The 21,248-nt window shown below is 46.7% G+C and overlaps 2 protein-coding genes across 2 annotated transcripts; one reads left to right on the top strand and one right to left on the bottom strand.

Annotated features, from left to right (window-relative positions):
• The first annotated feature begins 4,912 nt into the window (after nt 1–4,912).
• On the top strand, nt 4,913–7,310 carry psmb3 (proteasome 20S subunit beta 3). The gene is made up of 6 exons (XM_066698901.1): nt 4,913–5,082; nt 5,783–5,967; nt 6,084–6,191; nt 6,547–6,724; nt 6,846–6,940; nt 7,102–7,310. The coding sequence occupies exons 1-6, from the start codon at nt 5,080–5,082 to the stop codon at nt 7,148–7,150; spliced, it is 618 nt and encodes a 205-aa protein (XP_066554998.1). The 5' UTR covers nt 4,913–5,079; the 3' UTR covers nt 7,151–7,310.
• Nucleotides 7,311–10,677: 3,367 nt separating this feature from the next.
• LOC136746288 (phosphatidylinositol 5-phosphate 4-kinase type-2 beta) lies at nt 10,678–20,631 on the bottom strand. Its single transcript, XM_066698903.1, has 10 exons — nt 20,026–20,631; nt 17,709–17,806; nt 17,178–17,274; nt 16,428–16,580; nt 13,291–13,437; nt 13,008–13,046; nt 12,726–12,839; nt 12,303–12,564; nt 12,088–12,191; nt 10,678–11,930 (listed from the first exon to the last, which is right to left on the bottom strand). Exons 1-10 carry the CDS (start codon nt 20,167–20,169, stop codon nt 11,850–11,852), a joined length of 1,239 nt encoding a protein of 412 aa, XP_066555000.1. The 5' UTR covers nt 20,170–20,631; the 3' UTR covers nt 10,678–11,849.
• Nucleotides 20,632–21,248: the final 617 nt, after the last annotated feature.

Genomic DNA, 21,248 nt, shown 5'->3' on the forward strand with positions numbered 1-21,248 from the left:
TATTCCAGCAATAGGACTGAAATGAGTGCGCGAGATTCAGTGTTCACCGGCACGAGCTGTGAACAAAGAGCCGCGAGCCCTGCCCTTTGTTCTCCCGCACCGACACGGGCCTACCTGAACAACACTGTACACACATGCACATCCACTTCTGAAGCCTCCGCGTTAATGAACAACGGTGACTAAACCCCGGGACAATTAGCCAAGAGCAGCACACTTAGATGTTTAATTGATCAATTACAGTAAATAAGTGTTTAAATCTTAGGTTCTTGGTTGCTCGGTTAATTGCTTCAAAAGCATACGCGTTTGAAGCAATTAACCGAGCAACCAAGAACCTAAGATAATAAATAAATAAATACCTGTGACATTAAACCACAGGCAGCACATAACTGCACTTAAAGTAGTAAAATGCATTCGAAATGTACACAAATTCCGTCTCAAAATTATTATTATTTTTAATCAATAAAAACAATCTAACATCAAAATAACAATTGTTGATTTCCATACAAAAAGCACTGTCCCTGAGTATGCCTTTGTACACCGACACCTGGTCCCTCATTTTACACACAGCGCGCCTAGGCATTTACAACCCGTGCACGACACCACTGATGAGCAGGTATCCGTCACAAACAGCTACCTTCTGATTTGTCTGCCAGTGACGTCTACAATATTTTTAACTATGTATATTTGTGGTAGGCCTAACACAAAATAATAATAATAATAATAATAATAATAATAATAATAATAATAATAATAATAATAATAATAATAATAATAAAACGACAAACATACATAGTTCGTTTTTTATATTATATAAAACATAAAAGTTGAAAAGTCGTCCCTGCACTGACGAGCTGCGTGATGAGTGTCAGACACACCCGTTAGAGGCTCGCTTTGAATTTCTGCGGTTTGTTCCTTGATTTGAATTACTGGCCTGATGTGGATTTGCAAACAACACCTGCAAATCCACAGCCTTTAATGTATCAATGAAAACCATGAGGACGCCGCGCTTCAGGTTGATAGCAGTGTGCACTGGACTGAGGGATTTACACACTCCTGCAGTTTCTTTATCTGTTCTGCTCAATTATTTAGAAAAAAAATAAAACCGCCTTTAAGCGAAACACCCAGGCAGACGCTGTAAGCGCTTCTTGTAGGATGAATATTTAAAGGGAGCAAATTAATGATCATATAGCTTATATTATAAATTATTTTACCCTCCCAGAATAACAATGAATATGACTGTTGTAAAATATGGTATTGATTTTATAATCTGAACACAAATGTTGCGACTGAACTGTCCGCTGTTTGTTCTGCACACCTATTCCAGCAGCCCACGCACACGGAGAGGCTCACACGCATGTGTCCACGCAGCGAGTATCGATCAGAACTGACCAGAGTAAACACAAAAGACAAGGACAACTCACTGATCGATTCGACCTTGCTAATAAAAACCCAGTGCGAATACAGAAATAGAGAACGAAAGAAAGAAAACAGAATAGTGTATCTTTTGTTGCACATATGACATCAACGTTTAGGGAAAGTGTTTTTGCTTATTGGTTAATTGCGTATTAATTATTTTTATATAATTATTTTTAAATTCAGTCCGCCATGTCGTCTGAAAACCTATGTGTTATCAGGCATGATCGCACTGCGGACGAGTATCCTCAAATATTATGACCAGAATAAAGGGTGTATTATCAACTTTCTCCAACGACAGGTACAGGCGGCAGCGACAGTCCCGTACCTGCACATGTGGAAAGGATTTTGAAAATGACATTCAAAACAGTCCTCCACACAACTCATGGGCTTCTACTGTACATGTCTTACACCGAGCTATTAACCCACAGAGATTTATCAAAATAACTATAATAAAAATTGTACTAAAAGTATTCAATTGTTGTTAGTATAACCGGCACAGTATTTTGGCTGTGTTTGTTGTTTTATAAGTCAATGAGTCCGCCCTAGAGTTTTCTGTGCTCAATGGTTTGTTTCAGTTTTACAACACAATGAAAATTTATGAGATGGTTAATTGCAGTCTAATTAAATTAACTTGATTGTTATTGACTTTGTAATTAAAACACGGTTTCTAATTTTAATGGCAGTCCCCTTTTGTTACCGATATCTCATTAACCGGTTCGCAAGAACCAGAAAATACCCCTATTCTCTTTGTTCTTGTTATCTTATTATGCGTGTATTTGTGTATTTATTTTTTTGCCAAACTGATTTCACTTCTTACATTCCGCCGAGCCAAGAAGGGAAGGAAGGAAGTCTCAGATCAATACATATTTTCTTTTGGAGGAGCAGACAGATTGAACATCTGCCATTTAAACCCGGGCCTTTGATTAGGAGCCATGGCAACAGACAGCTCCCATTAAGCGCCGCTCTGCTGCTCAGCCACCTGCTGCGCCCTCTGGCGGCCAACACTGGAAAGCCTACAAGCTGCGGCGCACCTGTGATCCAGCTTGAAACGGGACTCCTTCTTTAGTAAATAATACAATTTAAAATCGTAGACAGAAAATGTAAATGATATTTGACATTAGTAGAAGTTGTACATATTGTATGTACTTTTTCTCAGCGTGCTTGCTGAGCAGCCTACTTGCGTGACATTGCTCCCGTGTACCTGTTGGAATTTACTGCGATTACATGGATAAGGGCGTCTGCTAAGAAATACATCATTTGTGTGTAATATATTTGGAACGATGAGATTATCCTCTCCTACAACACAGGAAGAGCACTTACATTTTCACAGTCTGACCTAAACACAAGCTGGCACCTCTCCCCAAAAGTCCTATTTTTATACAATATCGTAAGAGAAATGCAGCCTCATCTTTTGCATATTCAGTTTAATTACAATACTATTTATTACAGCACCCTTAGAAACCGGTACTATATAGTATTTAGCATAACCACATATTTTACCACCACACCACTATACATATATTTTTAACTTTAGCTGGTTATTATTGCAGATAAAATGTTCTCTTGAAGAGAACGAGTTAAGACAGAAGCTCAAGTTAAAAATAACGTTTTTTAGAAAGTGTTTTTTATTTTCCGTTGTGTGCGTATTTTATTTTTTTAGATGCAGTCACTCTAACCAAAGCCAATGCCAAACTTCACTCCGTTACACTTGAGAGTGTAATGAAATAATTATTATGAATATCATAATCATAATTAATTGGGCTGAGAACTTTATCCCCAAAAAAGATATACTTAACTAGAAGTTGTATGTAACTTTTCGACTTACATGCTACATCGGCTTCAGAATTTAGCATGCATTTGTAGTTTAATTCTTGTATTATTTAATGTGTACATTTAAATGTCAAATGGAGAATAGTATACATTTAAAGTTTGAAGGTGGGTTTTTCTGTGTCAGTGGACTCTAATATCCATTTCTATGTTATGTTGTAAGTCGCCCTGGATAAGGGCGTCTGCCAAGAAATAAAAATAATAATAATAATAATTTCTAGATTGCATTATTGTGTTATATAGGGTGCAATTATGTTTCAATTAATTTTAGCATATATGTGGTTTTCATGCTTGTTATTCAAGATGCTGACTGCAAATTAAGAAATGGCCACATGATGGCGCCAGAGGTATACATACGGAATCTGTATTGTGTGTGGCTCATATCAAAAGCTGTCATTTTGATTTGCGTACAGCAGCCATTTGTTTATTCCTATGAACTCGCCTCCATCAACTTTCACATACCTGTATACTAGTGTTATTAATGGCAATGCGTGCTCTAGGCCTTACGTGTTTGTATTAAAAGTAGCCGGAAATGTAATCATGTGACGCAACATGGCTGCTGGGCTTGGCCTGAACACGCGTGTCAGACTGGTGTCGTGTAAGCCGACTGTCATCGCAGGGCCTCACGTCCACTGAAAGTATCCCCGGTCATTGAAGGCCCGGCGCAATACGGCCGCTATACCATGCTTGCGATAGACTTCTTGTTCAGATGTCTTCTTACAGTACATCATAAGAGAAGAACATATAGGTTCTGCATGGGTAGAGTAAGCAGTTTGTGAAATACAGGCTGTGAACATGTCTCTGAAGGTCCAGTATGGCCCCCACGCCGATTTGCCAACGGTCACGGTAACTGACAGTGGAAACATGGATGGGCAACATGGCCGCCAAACCGTGGGGCAGAGCAACTTCTGAAGAACAAGTGGGGCATCCATGTATATGGAGGTGTATCCATGTGTCAGGTGGTTTTGGAGAAGAATATATTTGTAGCATGACAAGGCTGTGCTAATAAACGCAATATGGCGGCAGCACCATGTGACCAGCTCAGCCATTTTCACTCATCATGTGGGCCTCTAATACTGTCATTGAAGCGTTTGCGCCGTTAAATAATATGAAGCCTAAATACCTATTGAATTAGTATTTTGTACAATATATATTATAGTTAATAGCTGAAATTGTTATACTACTGCTCTTATAACTGCGTTTAAACGTATTTGTTTAATAAACTAAATCCAATGGCGAGGTACTTGAAACCGGTGCGCGACAGTTTCAGTGCCATTCTCCCCCGGGACCCCCGGGACCCCCGGTGCCGGCGTGTGGTTTACAGTGCAGCGGCTCACCTTGCCTCGGTCTCTGCCGAAAGCACTACTGGTTTAGAGACGGGGAGCCGCCTGTCCACGGCACCTGCGAGCGCTTCACACCGGCTGACCGGCCCGCCTTCTCATTTAAACGGCATTAGGCTGCCAGCGACGGAGCGGTCTCTCCGCCTGACTCCTCCACTATCCCACAATCCTCCCCGCTGGCTGGCAGTGACTGATCAATTTCTGCAAACTACAGAGGCGCTGCTCCTCAACCGAACTATACGAGGTCCCACCCACTGCACTCTTTCACCAATAGGAGGGCGTTAGCACCCCCCTAGACCGCCAAACTAGCCAATCAGTGCCCTCGAAAGCAACGACGCGACTGTAGACTCAGTGAAGGTACGTTGAGCGAAGAGCGGCTGCTGTGACTTGAGGAAATTCTCTAACGTTGCTACGCCTGAATAAAATAACTTCTGGAATAAATAAAACACGTTTTCTTCCCCCTGAAGGCCCAGGCCAACCTACAAAACTAGTCAAAATGGTGAGTAACATGTACAATGATCCCAGATACAGTCGGTGTCTGTTATGGTTTTGTTTCAGTGGTTGATTGTCTCATGGAGACATCCCAGCTCGGTGCTCCGTGTCTGCGGAAAGGCTTCAGAGTCGCAGTGTTGCAGGAGCCCAGTCCGCTCTGAACCGGGAAACACGTGTTTATAACGTCCTGGATGAAATTGGGTCGTTTATGCTATTGGTGACGATAATGTAATTAGGCAGGGAGGATACCCAAGCGATGGGTGGCAGATTTATATCATGTACATAATAATAATAATGTGCTGGTGGTTTCTACCGGTCCGATGGCTAACTCGCAACTCTTAAATCTTTCAGTCTAAGCGCACCGTGATATATCAGATTTGCAGGCAACGTCTCGCTTAGTTTCAGTTTCAATTTAGAGACCCTTACACTTCCACTACAGAACAGCAGGGGTGTCCAACCCTGAAGAGCTACAGTTCAGCAGAGATGTCCAGCCCTGGCCCTAGAGAGCTACAGTAAAAAACAAAAGTGGCCAACTTTCAACTGAATAACTGAACAATTGTTTGCCTGAATCACGATTCATTTATTTTCCAGCCTCTGGTTGCATTTCCCTATAAACTGTAACAAACGGTCTCATTTGCTCTGTGTCTGTGTTGTATTTGTGTTGTCTGTGTGTGAACTGTCTTTCCTGTGTTTGTGGTGTGGTGCAGTCGATCATGTCATATAACGGGGGAGCGGTGATGGCGATGCGTGGAAAAGGCTGTGTGGCCATCGCGGCGGACCGGCGGTTCGGGGTGCAGGCGCAGATGGTCACCACTGACTTTCAGAAGGTCTTCCCCATGGGTGATCGGCTCTACATCGGCCTGGCAGGGCTGGCCACCGACGTGCAGACAGTGTGAGTCCCTCTGCCGGCTCTGCTCAGGCACTCTCGCTCAGATGCATTCACTCTTGTACATACTGGGGCACCCTCTCAGCCCTGTGATCCCTGTGTGACCCCTTCACTCTCCACAGCTCCCAGCGTCTGAAGTTCCGTCTGAACCTGTACGAGCTGAAGGAGGGACGGCAGATCAAGCCTCGCACCTTCATGAGCATGGTGTCAAACCTGCTGTATGAGCGCAGGTGAGAGCGCGCACACACACACACACACACACACAATCTCGCCTCAGGGAGCAGCGGGGGAGCAGCCTCTCCAGAGCGGCCTGCTGCTGGGCCCCCAGTCCAGCCTCCTCACTGTGGCTTCAGCCCCAGCGGAAGAAAAAGCCCAGCTGGGTGTCTCCCCGCAGGCTTCGGTGCTCGAGGTTGCCCCAGAGAGACCAGTCCTGCCACAATGTGCATGAAAAGCCTGCTTCTGCCTTGTCTCAACTTCACATTTACTCCCTGGTGCCTACCTCATGCTCTCTCTGTCCCCCTCTCACCACACCTCTCCTTTCTTGCGTTCCTTCCTACATCACTCATTCTTTCTCTCTCTCTCCAGATTTGGGCCATACTACATCGAGCCAGTGATCGCTGGCCTGGACCCCAAAACTCTGGAGCCATTCATCTGCTCTCTGGACCTGATCGGCTGCCCCATGGTGACAGAGGACTTTGTGGTGAGCGGCACGTGCTCGGAGCAGATGTACGGCATGTGTGAGTCGCTCTGGGAGCCCGACATGGTAAGGCACCACACAACGCAGACGCTGCACAATGCATTAGACGCCGCACACACACACCCTGCCATTAACCCATCCCCCCTCTCTCTCTCTCTCTCTCTCTCTCTCTCTCTCTCTCTCTCAGGAACCAGAGGACCTGTTTGAGACCATCTCGCAGGCCATGCTGAATGCAGTGGACAGAGACGCTGTGTCTGGGATGGGTGTCATAGTTCATGTCATGTAAGTGCTGTACTCTGCTGTCGGTTTCTCCGTCTCTGGATACATGCCTGTAGAACACATTTCAAATGTCACTGCTAGAACGGCTCATGTGTGTCAAACTGTAGTGTGTCAGGAGTGTAATGTGTGTGTCGAGTGTAACAGTCAGTATTTTTTGTTTGCAGTGAGAAGGACAAGATCACCACCAGGACACTGAAAGCCCGAATGGATTAAACCACCTCTCTTCACATTCACTTCATTCAGCTACAGCCCGCTCTAGATTTTATAAATAAAACTGTTTCACTGTATTGTTTTTCATGTGTGGGGGGAGGAGGAGGAGGAGGACGAGGAGGACGAGGAGGAAAAAGTCAATGAAATGGGTTTGACTGTGAAAGTGACTCAGAGTTTTTCTTTTCTGGGAGAATGGGAGACAGAGGCTCCCTGGTGCAGCTCGGAAGCCCTCGGGTTCTTCCTTTCTCCCACACACAGCCAGACGCTCACAAACATTCATACTCACACAGACACACTCTTAAACATACCTACCACACCGGGGTCAAATACCATTACATATCTGTATTTTTAAGTACATCAAATACCGTTTAAATTTTGTTGTTCAAAGATTACAAATTGTATCTGGTTTGACAATAACTAATTGACTATTTGAAAATACTTTTTTTAAAGTATTGTTATGCATTTGCAAATACTTCAATTATGTATTTTCACTAGTATTTGATATTCTTAATTTTCAATCATTTGCATTTGAATTAATAGGTTGTAGTTGAAAATATAACCTTATTTGCACAGCACAACAACATAAACATAGCACAACATTAACACAACAAAAGATTGCTCCTGGAGGCCCTCTGGACAGATTTTTCGGCTACTTGGATGAGCCATGCAGATGCTAGGGATCTAACCATGAACATGGAAGCTGAGGAGTCCCTCTCCACACCTCATCTTCCACCATCCTCTGACCCTCTTCAGTTCTGGAAATCAACAGCTGGGCTGCATCCAACTGTCAGTGAAATTGCTGACGAATACATACATGTTCCAGCATCTGCAGCTGTGGAGCTCCTTCAGAACGGGTGGGTGTGTCTTCAGGCCAGACCGCTGCTCACTGTCAGATGATCTGTTTGAAACTCATGTTTTTACTGCAGTGATTTACTGATGTGAATATCTTAATATTTTCATTAAAACATTATAAGGCCTATTATTGTGCAGGTTTGTTATTCAAAGTTAAGCTAGCCTACCTCATGTACTGCTGGAAAAATATCTACCTTGCATACATAATGGATATAGTCAGTGCTAATCATAATCCTGGTTTAACTACAACACAAATGTAGCCATAACATGAAAGAGAAGGTAGGAGACATTTTTACTTTACTTTCAATTGGAGTCTTAATGGGTTGGTAACTGTAGACCGTCTTTGTTGTGATGTAAAAATGAGATTGTATTTTCAAAAAACCCATAAACTGAATTAGAAATAATTGAAACACAGACTATCAAAGACTTGTGGAAATACATATTTGAAGTATTTGCAAATTACATGCCAATACTTTAAAAACATATTTCAAATACATTCAACGAATAATTGTGAAACAGGAAATACGATTTTTGAAAAGTATTTGAAGTAATTGGAAATACAGAAAATACGTATCTGACCCAGGTCTGAAACCTACACATACAGCCAGACACTCATAAATACACAAACTCACTCAGTTACACATTTACACACTGTACAGAGCTCACTCAATGCTGGGTTAGATCTTATGCAGGTTAATGATGTACAATCCCCCCCCACTGTGAGTCAGCCAGGTGCAGCACTCTGCTTCCACACCATTGCAGCTGATTTTGCAACTTTTTAACATTCACAAGCAGAAAGGAACTAAAACTCCAGCCATTCTTTGCTCAACATATCAGTATTTTTTTTTTTTTCACATCTGCATTTTTAGTTTTACTGCGATCAGCCATAACTTTATGACCACTGACAAGTGAAGTGAATAACACTGATAATCTCGATATCATGGCACGTGTCAGTGGGTGGGATATATTAGGCAGCAAGTGAACATTTTGTCCTCAAAGTTGATGTGTTACAAGAAGGAAAAATGGGCAAGCGTAAGGATCTGAGCGACTTTGACAAGGGCCAAATTGTGATGTCTAGATGACTGGGTCAGAGCATCTCCAAAACTGCAGCTCTTGTGGGGTGTTCCCGGTCTGCAGAGGTCAGTACCTATCAAAAGTGGTCCAAGGAAGGAAAAGCGGTGAACCAGCAACAGGGTCATGGGCGGCCTAGGCTCATTGATGCACATGGGGAGCGAAGGCTGGCCCGTGTGGTCCGATCCAACAGACGAGCTACTGTAGCTCAAATTGCTGAAAAAGTTAATGCTGGTGCTGATAGAAAGGTGTCAGAACACACAGTGCATCGCAGGTTGTTGTGTATGGGGCTGCGTGAGCATCAGAACTGGACCACAGAGCAATGGAAGAAGGTGGCCTGGTCTGATGAATCACGAGTTCAAGGTGTTGACTTGGCCTCCAAATTCCCCAGATCTCAATCCAATCGAGCATCTGAGGGATGTGCTGGACAAACAAGTCCGATCCATGAAGGCCCCGCCTCACAACTTACAGGACTTAAAGGATCTGCTGCTAACGTCTTGGTGCCAGATACCACAGCACACCTTCAGAGGTCTAGTGGAGTCCATGCCTCGAAGGGTCAGGGCTGTTTTGGTGGCAAAAGGGGGACCTACACAATATTAGGCAGGTGGTCATAATGTTATGGCTGATCGGTGTATATTGGGCAGGGCTGGTCCAAATCAGACCTGATCCTTGACTCAAAACAGCTGAACCTTATTACCCCTTCAGTGCTTGCCTGATGTTTGCATGTTTGATTACCTTGCACACCAAGCCAGTGAAAGCAGCACCCAACTACAGTGTTCCCAACTGTGGTCCCGGAGGAGCCGCTACCCTGTTCATTTTTGTTCCAACCGAGTTCTCGATTACTTAATTGAAGGAACAATCTGCTAGGATTTGACCTTTTAAATTGTGTAATAAGAGTTGGTTCTTTAATAAGTTCTTTATAAAATGATTTACTTAACTGTTTAAAATAATTAAATGACTGATTTAGGAAATTATTAGTTCAATTAAGGGTCTGATTTAGTAATTGAGAGCTCAGCTGGAACCAAAACCAGCAGGGTAAGGGGTCCTCCAGGAACAGGGTTGAGAACCACTGCTCTATACTACACTACAACCCACAAGATCTGAACAAATTCAATGTGAAAAATGCAGATCGTCAGACAGAGGCCCAATACTTTTTCACAGCACTGTACATATATATTTTTTTCCTTCTGTGGGCCTGCTGTATCATGCTTCCTCAGTGTCATGTTTGCTTGGCAGACAGGTCTATTCAGGGTGTAGCGAAGCCAAGCAGGTGCCTCGATCAGCCACTGATGACCGTCTCTTTCAAGAACTACCCCTGGCCTGCGGGCAGACTGATGTGAAAGCGCTGGAGCCCGTCCCACCACAGAGGTCTCCAAGCTGCTGGGCTCAGTGCTGCAGGTTATCCAGAGCCCCCTCCTCTGGCTAAAGATCACCTCAATCCTGACTGAGAGAGACAGTACATGAAGGCCTCCATCTCTCTCCAGGACCAGGGCTGGGCTGGACTGGACTGTGTGTCTGTCTGTCTCTCTCTCTCTCTCTCTCTCTCTCAAACACACACATCAAGGACTCCAGCCAAAACCTCCAAATTAAAAGTAAAAAAACAAAAAAAAGATAAAACTCCCTTTAATATGCAACAAATCAATTTCAAGTAACTTACCCTTCTAATGTTTGCTGGTAACAAAACAATACTGAATACAAACACAAAAAAAATGCTACATTTTTTATGTAAACAATATATAAAACATTGATTCTCGTGGTAATAAAATGTTTCTTTCATCTGAGATTTGCTTCCTTTCTTGTTTCCTTGACTATTTTATTGATAAAAGTTGAGGATGTTTTTTTTTCCTTTTTCTTTTTACTTTTAAAAACATGGCAACTTAACATCTGAAACAATGATTGGGAACAAAACAGAAAAACTCAAGAGGAAAATAAAAGAAAATGAAAACAAAAAAAAAGTAGCTAAACAGAGGGATCTGAGAATAGTGCTTAGTAGTGGAGCTGGGGGAGGCCCAGGAGAGCAGTGTTACACTGTTAACAGCACTCATGCATCTGGCTGTCAATCTCTCATTCATATAGGTTTAGATTCTCTTCCTTCCTTTCCGTGTTCCATCTGGACTCTGGCTGCGGCAAGTGGTTCTGCCTGATGCTCTGCCGGTGAATCGGTCCCGCCCCTGTCACTCGCAGGGCCCTGGAGGGAGCATGCGGAGAGACCTCGAGCGGATGTGTGTGTGTGAGCGTGAGAGTGTGCGTGAGTGTGAGAGTGCGGGTGCGGTTGTGTGTGTGTGGGAGCGAGGAAGGAAAACATCCAAGGAGCGAAAGAAAACACCAGAGGGGAAAAATAATGATAATAAAAACAAACAAACAAAAAAGTAAGGAACGCAGACTCTTACTGCAGAGGTGGAGACAGACACTCCAAGGCAAAGGGGTCAGAGTTCAATGGTGACATGAGAGCAGGCGGAGAGGGGCGCCCCCTCTTCCCACTGCACCCCCCCCCCCAGGCCTCTCTCCAGCTGCGGTCATTCAAGACACCCTGCAGAGTCCCAGCGCTGTAACACACTCCACTGCACGGTCCCTCCATCTCTCCCTCTCACTTCTCTCCTCCTCTCTTGCGCGTCTCTCTTCCGATGCTCCATAGTCTCTCGGTCTCATGCATCTTCACAATGTGCAGGAGACGGGGGTCGGGGGTGAATGGGAGGAGATGGGCGAGTGGTGGAGGCGGGAGGGAGGGGGGATGCCGGGCGGGGGGGGCGGTGGAAATGGGGATGTGGAAGGGGTGGTACTACGACAGGATGTTGGACATGAACTCGAAGAACCGCTTTGAGTACTGCTCTGGGTTGACCGTCGAAATCTCCGCTCCTGCCTGTCAGGGCAAAAGCAATACAGATGGAAATTAGTCCATAAGGAAAGAACGAAAGCATGAGAAACAGATGGAGAACTTTACTTCTTTAATTCAGATGATGTTTTCTCGTTATAGAATTGTTACACAAGTGCAGCAATCAGTGTGTCGGCCCACTCACCCCATGTTTGACAGTCTTGGCAGCGTGAGCAGCTTTCTTCTTGGCGTCGTAGTGTGTCAGGATGTCGATGATGGCCATGAAATACACCACCTTCTTGGGGGCAGCTGAGGAGAGCAGGAGAGCGCGCGGTCAGACAGGCGTGTGCGTGTCTATGCATTTCTGCGCACATGTGTCTGTGCGTGTCTGCCCGTGTGTATGTGCGTGGGGTTTCTTACTCTCGTGACTCTTGATTGCGTAGACATCGACAGAGGGGTCGAACTCCCCGGGGCCGAAGAAGCCGGGGAAATTGAGGGGGTTCCCTGGGCTGTCAGGGGGGGTGCCGAAGGAGCCGGTGCACATGGCCCCCCCGAGACCGTCCTCGAACTCCTCCTCCTCCCCCCCCCGCTCCTCCACCTCCATCTCCTCCTGCTCGGCGCGCTCCACGTCGTGGATCCCCACCAGCAGACTGTAGTCCATGATCTTCAGAGTGGCAAGGAACTGCAGAGTGTTGAGAAAGGGAAGAGGAGAGAGAGAGAGAGAGAGAGAGAGAGAGAGAGAGAGAGAGAGAGAGGAGAAAGAAAGAGTCCAGGGTTACAATTCCGCAGCCCCAGTCTCCTCCCTAGCCGTAGCCCCCAGTGCCCCCCGGACCCCTGCAGTACCTCCACATCCCGCTTCAATTTCTCCAGGAAGATCTTCTTGTTGTCATCACCGATCTGCAGCTTCAGTCCGTCATTCAGGAAGTCATTGTCTTTGAGAGTGGGCAGATCCTTCGCCTGTGAGGGGCGGGCGGGAGGGGGTTAGTCAAGCAGCCCCCGGCACTGCCAACTACCACAGTTCAAAACCACTCACGACACCACACCTCACCACAACACACAACCATACCTCACAAACACCAAACCTCATAACCACACCTCACAAACACCACACCTCTAACAGCTCACCTTCTCCTTATCGCTGGCTTCTCTGGACACGGTGGATCCCTGCAGAGAAAGAGCAGCCCTGGTGAGGTCAGAGCCTACAGCCAGGAGCTGAAACATGGCTGCCTGCTGACTACAGCCCAAGCAGCAGACCAGTCCAGCCCATATCATCTAATATTGTACAGACTAGTCCAGCCCATAATCATTTAATATACTACAGAGTAGTCCTGTTCTGCCTCGCCAGCTAAGTCCAGTCTAGTCTATATTAGCCAGTATACTACAGCCCAGTCAGTCGAGCCTGGCCCACCTTCAGGTCGTATTTGCGGTGCACGCCGAGCCGGTGGCTGAAGACGTTCCTTGTGACAACCATGTATGTCTCCACACCATCCACCGTGAGGCGGTACATCCCCAGGAACTGAGGCAGCAGTGTGCTGCCATGACACTCCACTATAAACTGAGGGCAGCAGAGAGAGAGAAACAGAGAGGAGAGGGGTTGGAGACAAATCCAGTTAAACAGGGTCCAACACACAAATGGCTCAAAATTAAAAAGGACATAGTCATGGTAGTGCATCTCTGTCAAGCCTTGGGACATCTTCAATGGCAGTATCAAAGGGGACTCTTTAGGGAGGTTCACGTATTGCTTAGCTCTTGGGATTATTGTAGTTGTCCACGCCATCACTGACATGGACCCCTCCTCCATAAACACATTCATCATCAGGAAACAACCCCCCGCCCCCACCCCGTCAGACCACCACCAAGTCACGGTGTTCCTGAAAAGAGGAGGTCTGGCCAGCAACACACAGTAACAGCCCAGTAAGCTGTACATCCTTAATCAAACATACAGATGGGCTCCTAACAGCACAGAGGAATTTAACAAAGCAATCAGTTAATACTTGGTGTGACAGGACTAAATCTGGCCGTTAATGATATCAGTAAAATATTTCAAAACACAACTACATACAATGGCAAATCTAAACAAATATATATATGTATACGATAAACCAGAAACAAAACTCACACAGACATGGTTTGATGATGATTGTAAATCAATTTGAACAAATTGAAGGCAACTATTCAATCAAAAACACCAATCAACCACAAGACACAGACTTACAACAGCGGTACTGAGAGACCCTAAAACACTACAAACACACTAACAAAACACTCTCAGACAGAGAAATCTGTCAACCAACGTCAGTTCTGAGGAATGTGGAACAATTTAAATTCAACAAAACAACAATTGACAATCCAAAATGGAAAAATAATTTTGAAAACCTTAATAAACATATCCAACAAAATGATCTGACACGACCAAATTGAAACTAGGGAAAAACTGAAAGTACACAATTGATGCTCCAATCACCCTACAGGAATTAACTAGAAAGCTCCAGGCACTTAAAGCCAGAAAAGCCTGTGGCCCTGACAGCATCAGTACTGAGATGCTCAAACACAGCAGCCCACAACTGCAAGAGGCAATGCTTAAATTGTTCAACATGGTCCTCAGTACTGGTTACTTCCCTGAAGTCTGGAACCAGGGGCTTATCCAATTCAAATCCAATCCAATCCAAAACATTTTAATTTTAAATTACAATTTGTTTTGCAGACAGTTAGCAATAAAAAACGTTAAAAACTTTAAAACACCCTACATAACAACATTCCTAGACAATACAATAATCAATAAATAAATAACAGATAATCACCATTCACCATTAATCACCATTAGCATGACCATCATAAATCATTAATATAAATGCAATTAGATAGAAAGGGTGCCATAATCCACAACTGATTGATACAGGTAACCAAGGATACACAATACGTGTAACTCAGCCAAGTTTGTTAATAAACTCAATAGCTGAAGGGACTAATTATTTCCTGAACCTATTAGTTCCACACCAAGGAAAGCTAAACCTGTGCACTGATGGGAGCAGATGAAACTCTCAATGGAGAGGGTTCTGGTGGTCTGATAAAATAGCCTGTGCCTTCTGAGTGACCCTTGCCTGATACAAATATGAAAGATTGTGGAAAGAGACACCGGTAATCTTGTGACACAGCCTTTGGTTACCCTTCTTACAAACAAAGTCAATATTAACCTCAAAATGTCAAGGAAGGTCCCTAAGTATTTGTACTGTTGCACAACTTCTACTAGAAGACCTTTAATGAGAGTTGACGCAAGGGATGAAAGCCTCCTATGGAAATCTAAGAGCATTTTCTTTAGTTTCAGAAATGTTGAGTTGGTCTGGTCTGGTCAGGACTGGTCACAACAACTTACAAATTAATTTACCACTACACCATGGCTATTCTCCTCACCATGTACAAGGCTCAGAATAACACAATTATATCCCCAAATTTATAAGAGTGTAGACAAATGTGACCCCAACAACTACCGGGGCATCTGTGTGAGCAGTAACCTGGGGAAGGTGTTCTGCAGTATCATTAACGCCCGGATACTGGCCTTCCTAACAGAGCAGTGTCCTGAGTAAGAGTCAGACTGGCTATCTACCAAATCATCACACTACAGATCATATTTTCAACCTAAACGCCCTCATACACAAACACGTCCACCAAAAAAGTAAAGGCAAAATCTTTGCCTATTTCATCGATTCCACTTGGCATGAAGGATTATTACATCATTCTTCAAAGTGGTATAGGGGGTAAAGTTTATGATATTATAAAACCAATATATTCAGAAAACCATGCCTGCAGGGCAGAATTAGGCCGTTACCCAGCTCTTATCAACATCAAGAAAAGAGCACTCAAATGTTGGATGTATGCAAAGAAAAGTGAGTCAGACTCACTGCAGTACAAGGCCCTCCAAACCCAAGAGCTCAGCCCTGAAAGGAGTCCCTGAGCCAGCTGGCCATGAAGCTCACCATACTGACCCCCGCTAATACTGCGAACAGAGACCAGCTTCAGGTCAACACTGCTTACCTGTCCCCAATCAGAGTCAGCCAAATTATAAAGATAACCAAAACCTCCTATCTGGAACATTGGGAAAATTAAACTAAATCCCAATTAAACTGGATTGCTATCAGGCCCTAAGCAGAATACACCCTGGCAGAGTCTCTCTTCACTGTCAGAGATACGAAGCAGAGACGGATCCTGACCAAGTATAGGTTCAGTGCCCACAGCCTGGCCATAGAGACGGGCCGACACAGGCAGACCCAGCTGCCCAGAGAGGAGCGGTGCTGTGTCACTGCGAGACAAGAGATTGCAGACAGAGACACACTTCCTCCTGCACTATAAACAATCTGCCCAAATTATTTGAATTTGAGAGACAGACAAGTGGTGAGAGGAAAGGATGGATTCTGGTTATTGGTCTGTAATGACTTTTTACCTCAGGCAGGAGGGACACACACACACACACACAGATATGTAGACATTTATGAGGTAGATGTGTGGGTGGCAGCAGAACAAAGCTGAGGCCCAGCCCAGCAGCCTGACCTGGTGGTATTTCTTGAGGATGTTGTGCATCTCGGCGATGTCCTCGCTCGACACGGTCTTGATGATAAAGCGCCGGTCGTACGTGGTGAGGAAACGCGTGCCAAAGCGGCCCTGAGAGTCGCTGTTTAGCGGGGCACTGCGTGTCAGTGAGTTCTGCCCAGAGGGAGCAAGGGGAAGGGGTGGGAGAGGAGGGTATTTGGAGAGAGGAAGAGAGAAAGGGTGAGAGAGAGACACAGGTGAGCAGCTGACAACTAGGATGGTCAATCACAGCACAGCAGCCAGAGGGCCACTCTGACAGCAGAGCACAGGGCCAGCAGAGATTTGCACAAACAAGCTATAGATTCACACACAGGCTATTCATTTTTTTAAATAGATCAACAGAGAGAGAGTTAAGAGTTGAGTTACAGAGTAAGAGAGGGCACAGTCTGTAAGTAAATAAAAGGCACGGCTGACATGCAGTAGCTTCAAAAGGGAGGGGGGTGTAAAAATCACAGGCTTCTCTCCATCAATCTTGGGGAAATGAGCCAAACTGCCCCCTCAGCCCGCCCACTGACCTGGCTCCCGGGGCCGGGCAGCACAGAGCAGGGCAGGGCGGCTCTGTGGAGCTGCAGCCTGGACAGAGCTCGCTGTGAACCACAACAGAGTGGAGACCGCTTCAATGAGCAGAGGACAGGACAGCAGAGGACAGTAGAGAGAAACAGAACCAACACACAGCAAACTACAACACCTGATACAGACACCTGCTCTCACCTGGTAGTCCTGGTCATCGATGGAGAATCTCTCGCGTAGGTTGCGGAACACCATGGGGCAGTACTCCTTGAACTTAAAGCGGCTGGGCAGGTTCTCCCTGCAGCAGAGACACACATACACGTCACTGCACTGCACAGCACTATACTACATTACACTGCACGGCAAAGAAACACAGCATTACACCACAACATAGCACTAAACTGCACTTCAAACACAGCACTATACTACACTGCACCGTAAAACAGCACTGCACAGCACTATATTACACTACACTATACTATACTACACAATACTGCAAACACAGCACTATACTACACTGCACCGTAAAACAGCACTGCACAGCACTATATTACACTACACTATACTACAAACACAGCACTACACTACACTACACTGCACTGCACTGTACTACATCACTACCCTACACTGCACTGACCACAACACAACCCGTAAGCATCAGCGCGAGTCAGTGGCTGGTGTCCGCAGGGCCATGGGGGGGTGGCGGGGGGGAGCTGCTGCCGCTGCACCTACTTGTTGAACAGGTGGTTGTCCACTTTGATCTTGCTGTAGGCCTTGAAGTCATCGGGCATCAGCATGACGGGCACGGGCACGTTGCTCAGCTCATTGATCTGCAACACAAGGGCAGAGCTCAGCTGCAGGGCCGCAGCAGCAAGGCCACGAGGCCACACCCACGGCACCCAGCCGGCAGGGCCTCGTCAGGTGTGCTCGGTGCGGAACCAGCAAACACAGTAAGGGAGTGTGAACTGCAACATAACATGACAACACAACACAAACACAACTCTACAGCACGCAGGACCAGACCAGTGCCTCCCTAGTTGTCTTGTTTGTCTGTTTCGTGCCCCCACCCCCGCTAGCACTGATCTCCAGGGATACAAGAGAAGATAAATGAGCATCACCACGGCAGCGGTGACAGGGGGCAGGGCCGCGTGGGCGGGGCCAGGGCTGACAGGCACAATCAGCTGCCCGTCTGAGTCGGTTCTGCTGTTTTTAGATGCGCTGACGGCTTATGTAAGTGTTGTTCACTCCTCCTGTGCTCTGAAACGCACCCATGCTGGGTTACTAAATATACACCAACACTACAGGACAGAGAGAGTGAGAGAGAGAGAGAGAGAGAGAGAGAGAGAGAGAGAGAGAGAGAGACACGAGCAGGGAGAAAGTGTGTACATGTGTGGGGAGCTGGGTTGGGGGGGGGATCTGGAGAACAGCAGCTGATAAATAATGCAGAGCAGTCGTGTCTAGACTGGCGACAGTACGGCCGGGCCACACAGAGCTGGGCAGAGTGCACACACAGGGCACACAGAGACTGCATCCAGAACACCAGGCCTGGATCCTCACTGGCACAAACCAGCACTCCCACACTGCCCACATCACACTTACAACGGGCCCTGTCCCTGGCTTTGCAGCACTGCACTGTGCCAACACCTGACCACAGACTGTTAATGCAAACCAAGGAATCCATGCAAAGCACCCTGCCGCTGCATGCAAACAAGCAGCTCTGGCGGAGAGCGGCCTGCCCTCAGAGACAGTAACAGGGAGACACGGCACAGATCCCCAGCATACTGACGCACACAGCACAGCTACACATAACAGAGAGAGACAGCACAGTGAGACAAACAGCGAAGATCCCCAGCACACAGAGAGACACAGCACACGGATACAGACAACACACTTTGAGAGTGTACACAAACACTGTAGAACCCACAACCCTGTACTGGTAAAACCTGCAGCTGCCCCCTCGCAGACCTGACACCACATGGCCCCCACTGCACTTAAAGGGGGTGCACAAACCACAGACCCAGGGACAAGCCAACAAGAGCACATGGCATCTGCCAAGCACACTACTGCAAATCTGCTTTGTTCACCAAATGCAGGACACAGTGAGGCTGCAAGAGAGGACACCAGTACAGACGGAGTGTTACAATCCTCTCTCTCTGTCTCTCATACACACACTAAGACACAAACAGTCCACATCTGCACATATACACACACACGGGTCTGTCGCTCTGACTACCATTTATTGAATTAAAAACACACACTGCGTCAGGATGCACGTCCAGCAAATGACATCAGCGCCACAACACACTACACTTCAAATCCATCAGTGCCACACGGCATCCCCACGCACGGTTCACTGTAGCTCTGCCTCACTCGACCCATTTCACGCACACCTGCGGGTCGCTCTTGCACACCGAAACCGCGCAGTGACGGCACAGTAGACACACACACACCCCGGGTAGGGATCACAGTGTGGCCGGTCTCATACTATCAGTCCCACCCCCACGGTGCGGCGTACAGACAGCTGCCGAGATTCCGGTTACTGTATATACCATCATCCACCCCGCCTCCAACTAGCAAAACAAAACCATGAATAATAAAGGACACGCACGCACTGACCAGCCGCACCCCCCCGTTTTCTCCCGTTAATAATGCGCTTAACCACATTAAAAGTACCCCTGTAGCCCTAGTGAATTAAAATCGGCAAAGCCTAGGCAGGGTATGCAACAGCATCGGCAGCGAGCTAGCTTGGTAGCTGCCTAACAGATGCATATATAGGAATATTAATATATATGTGTATATTTTGGAAAACAAGCGCACACACCCTTTCGTCTCATGCAACACATAACCCCCTTCCCCCCCTCCATCACCCCCAGTCCTGCACAGCACTGTTCGGGTGTCAACCCTTAGTAATACCCCTTTGCCCCTATCTCTGCCTCTGAGCCCCAGTCCTGCATGGCACCGCTCGGGTCTCAGGCCTGGGTAATACCCCCTGCCCCTGCCCTGCCCCCCAGTCCCACCGGCGACAGAAGGCGCAGCGCAGCGTGTTTACCGTGTGGTTCACTCCCCACATCAGGACGCTGAGGATGGGCTCGCTGGCTCGGAACAATTTCACTTTTTGGCCTATAAAGTGTTTCTTTTTCGTCTTGGTTTTACTTGCGCTCACCGCCGCCGCGCTGGTGCAATTAGATGACATGCTTCTGGCTGCTGGATATTTATATATATACACCTATATTTGTATTTGATGGATTGATTTATGTATCCTTCTCCTCCTCCTCCTCCTCCTCCCTCTTCTCACTCTGACTGGAAATAAATTAGATGTTCAATAAAACTGCTTCTCTTCCAGCGGGGCGGTGACTGTGACTGTAACTGAGCGCTTTCGCATGTTCCTCCGTGATCCACCCAGCTCGGAGCCCAGGCGGCGCAGCCCGGGAGGGAGAGGCGGTGTGTCGTTGCGAGTCTCCGGCCTCCGTCAGTGTGGGGCGATACTGTCCGCCCTGCCCTCGCCTCCTGCCGCTTCGGTACCGGTTCACGCACAGCGGGAGACGGCCGGAGAGCAGATGTGGGTTTTTATTGCTTGTATTTTAATCCCATATTGATGCGCGTCCGACTGCCGGTTGTTGTTACCAGGTTCGGGGGCTCCAAGATGGCGTCGGGTGGAAACCGGGCTCTAGCGCCCCCTCAAGCGGCGGAGGAGGATGGGGGGACACAGCACCCTCTAGCGGGCGAGAGGAGGCGCTTGCGGGGAGAGGGACTGGTAAAATGTACACCATTGAATTCGAATGGAAATAGTCCGATTCATTATTGATGTTATAAATTGGACAAAACCTTAAGTGTTGACCTCGTCACTGCAGGTCAGGTCTATAAGCCGATCAATATAAATATACAGGGAGTGAAGCCTTTAGGAACGGGCAGCCTGTTCCAGTTTGATCATTTAACTCACTTAAGTAACACAGCAGCCGGTCAGACAGGAAGTGGCAGTGTCTGTGTGTAACAATGGTCAGGACTGTGGCTCCCCAGGACCAGGGGCAGCGCTGCGTGGAGCCTCTCGCTGCTCAGCAAGGCTGCTGTTCCCTGCATAAGCTCCCCACCGCAGCACGCCGAGGTGCTGTGAAAAACTCCTACCCCAGGAGGGACACGACAGTGGGACTGAACCTGTTTTTGGGCAACACGTGTCTCAGCACTGAGAGCATAGGGCCACCCCAGTGATAGGGCCGCCCCAAAGGCCAGCACCGGCAGGTCATCTCCCTCACACTGTCCCACCACGTACCCAGC

The sequence above is a fragment of the Amia ocellicauda genome, chromosome 3, assembly GCF_036373705.1.
Source record: "Amia ocellicauda isolate fAmiCal2 chromosome 3, fAmiCal2.hap1, whole genome shotgun sequence".
Classification (NCBI taxonomy): Eukaryota; Metazoa; Chordata; class Actinopteri; order Amiiformes; family Amiidae; genus Amia; species Amia ocellicauda.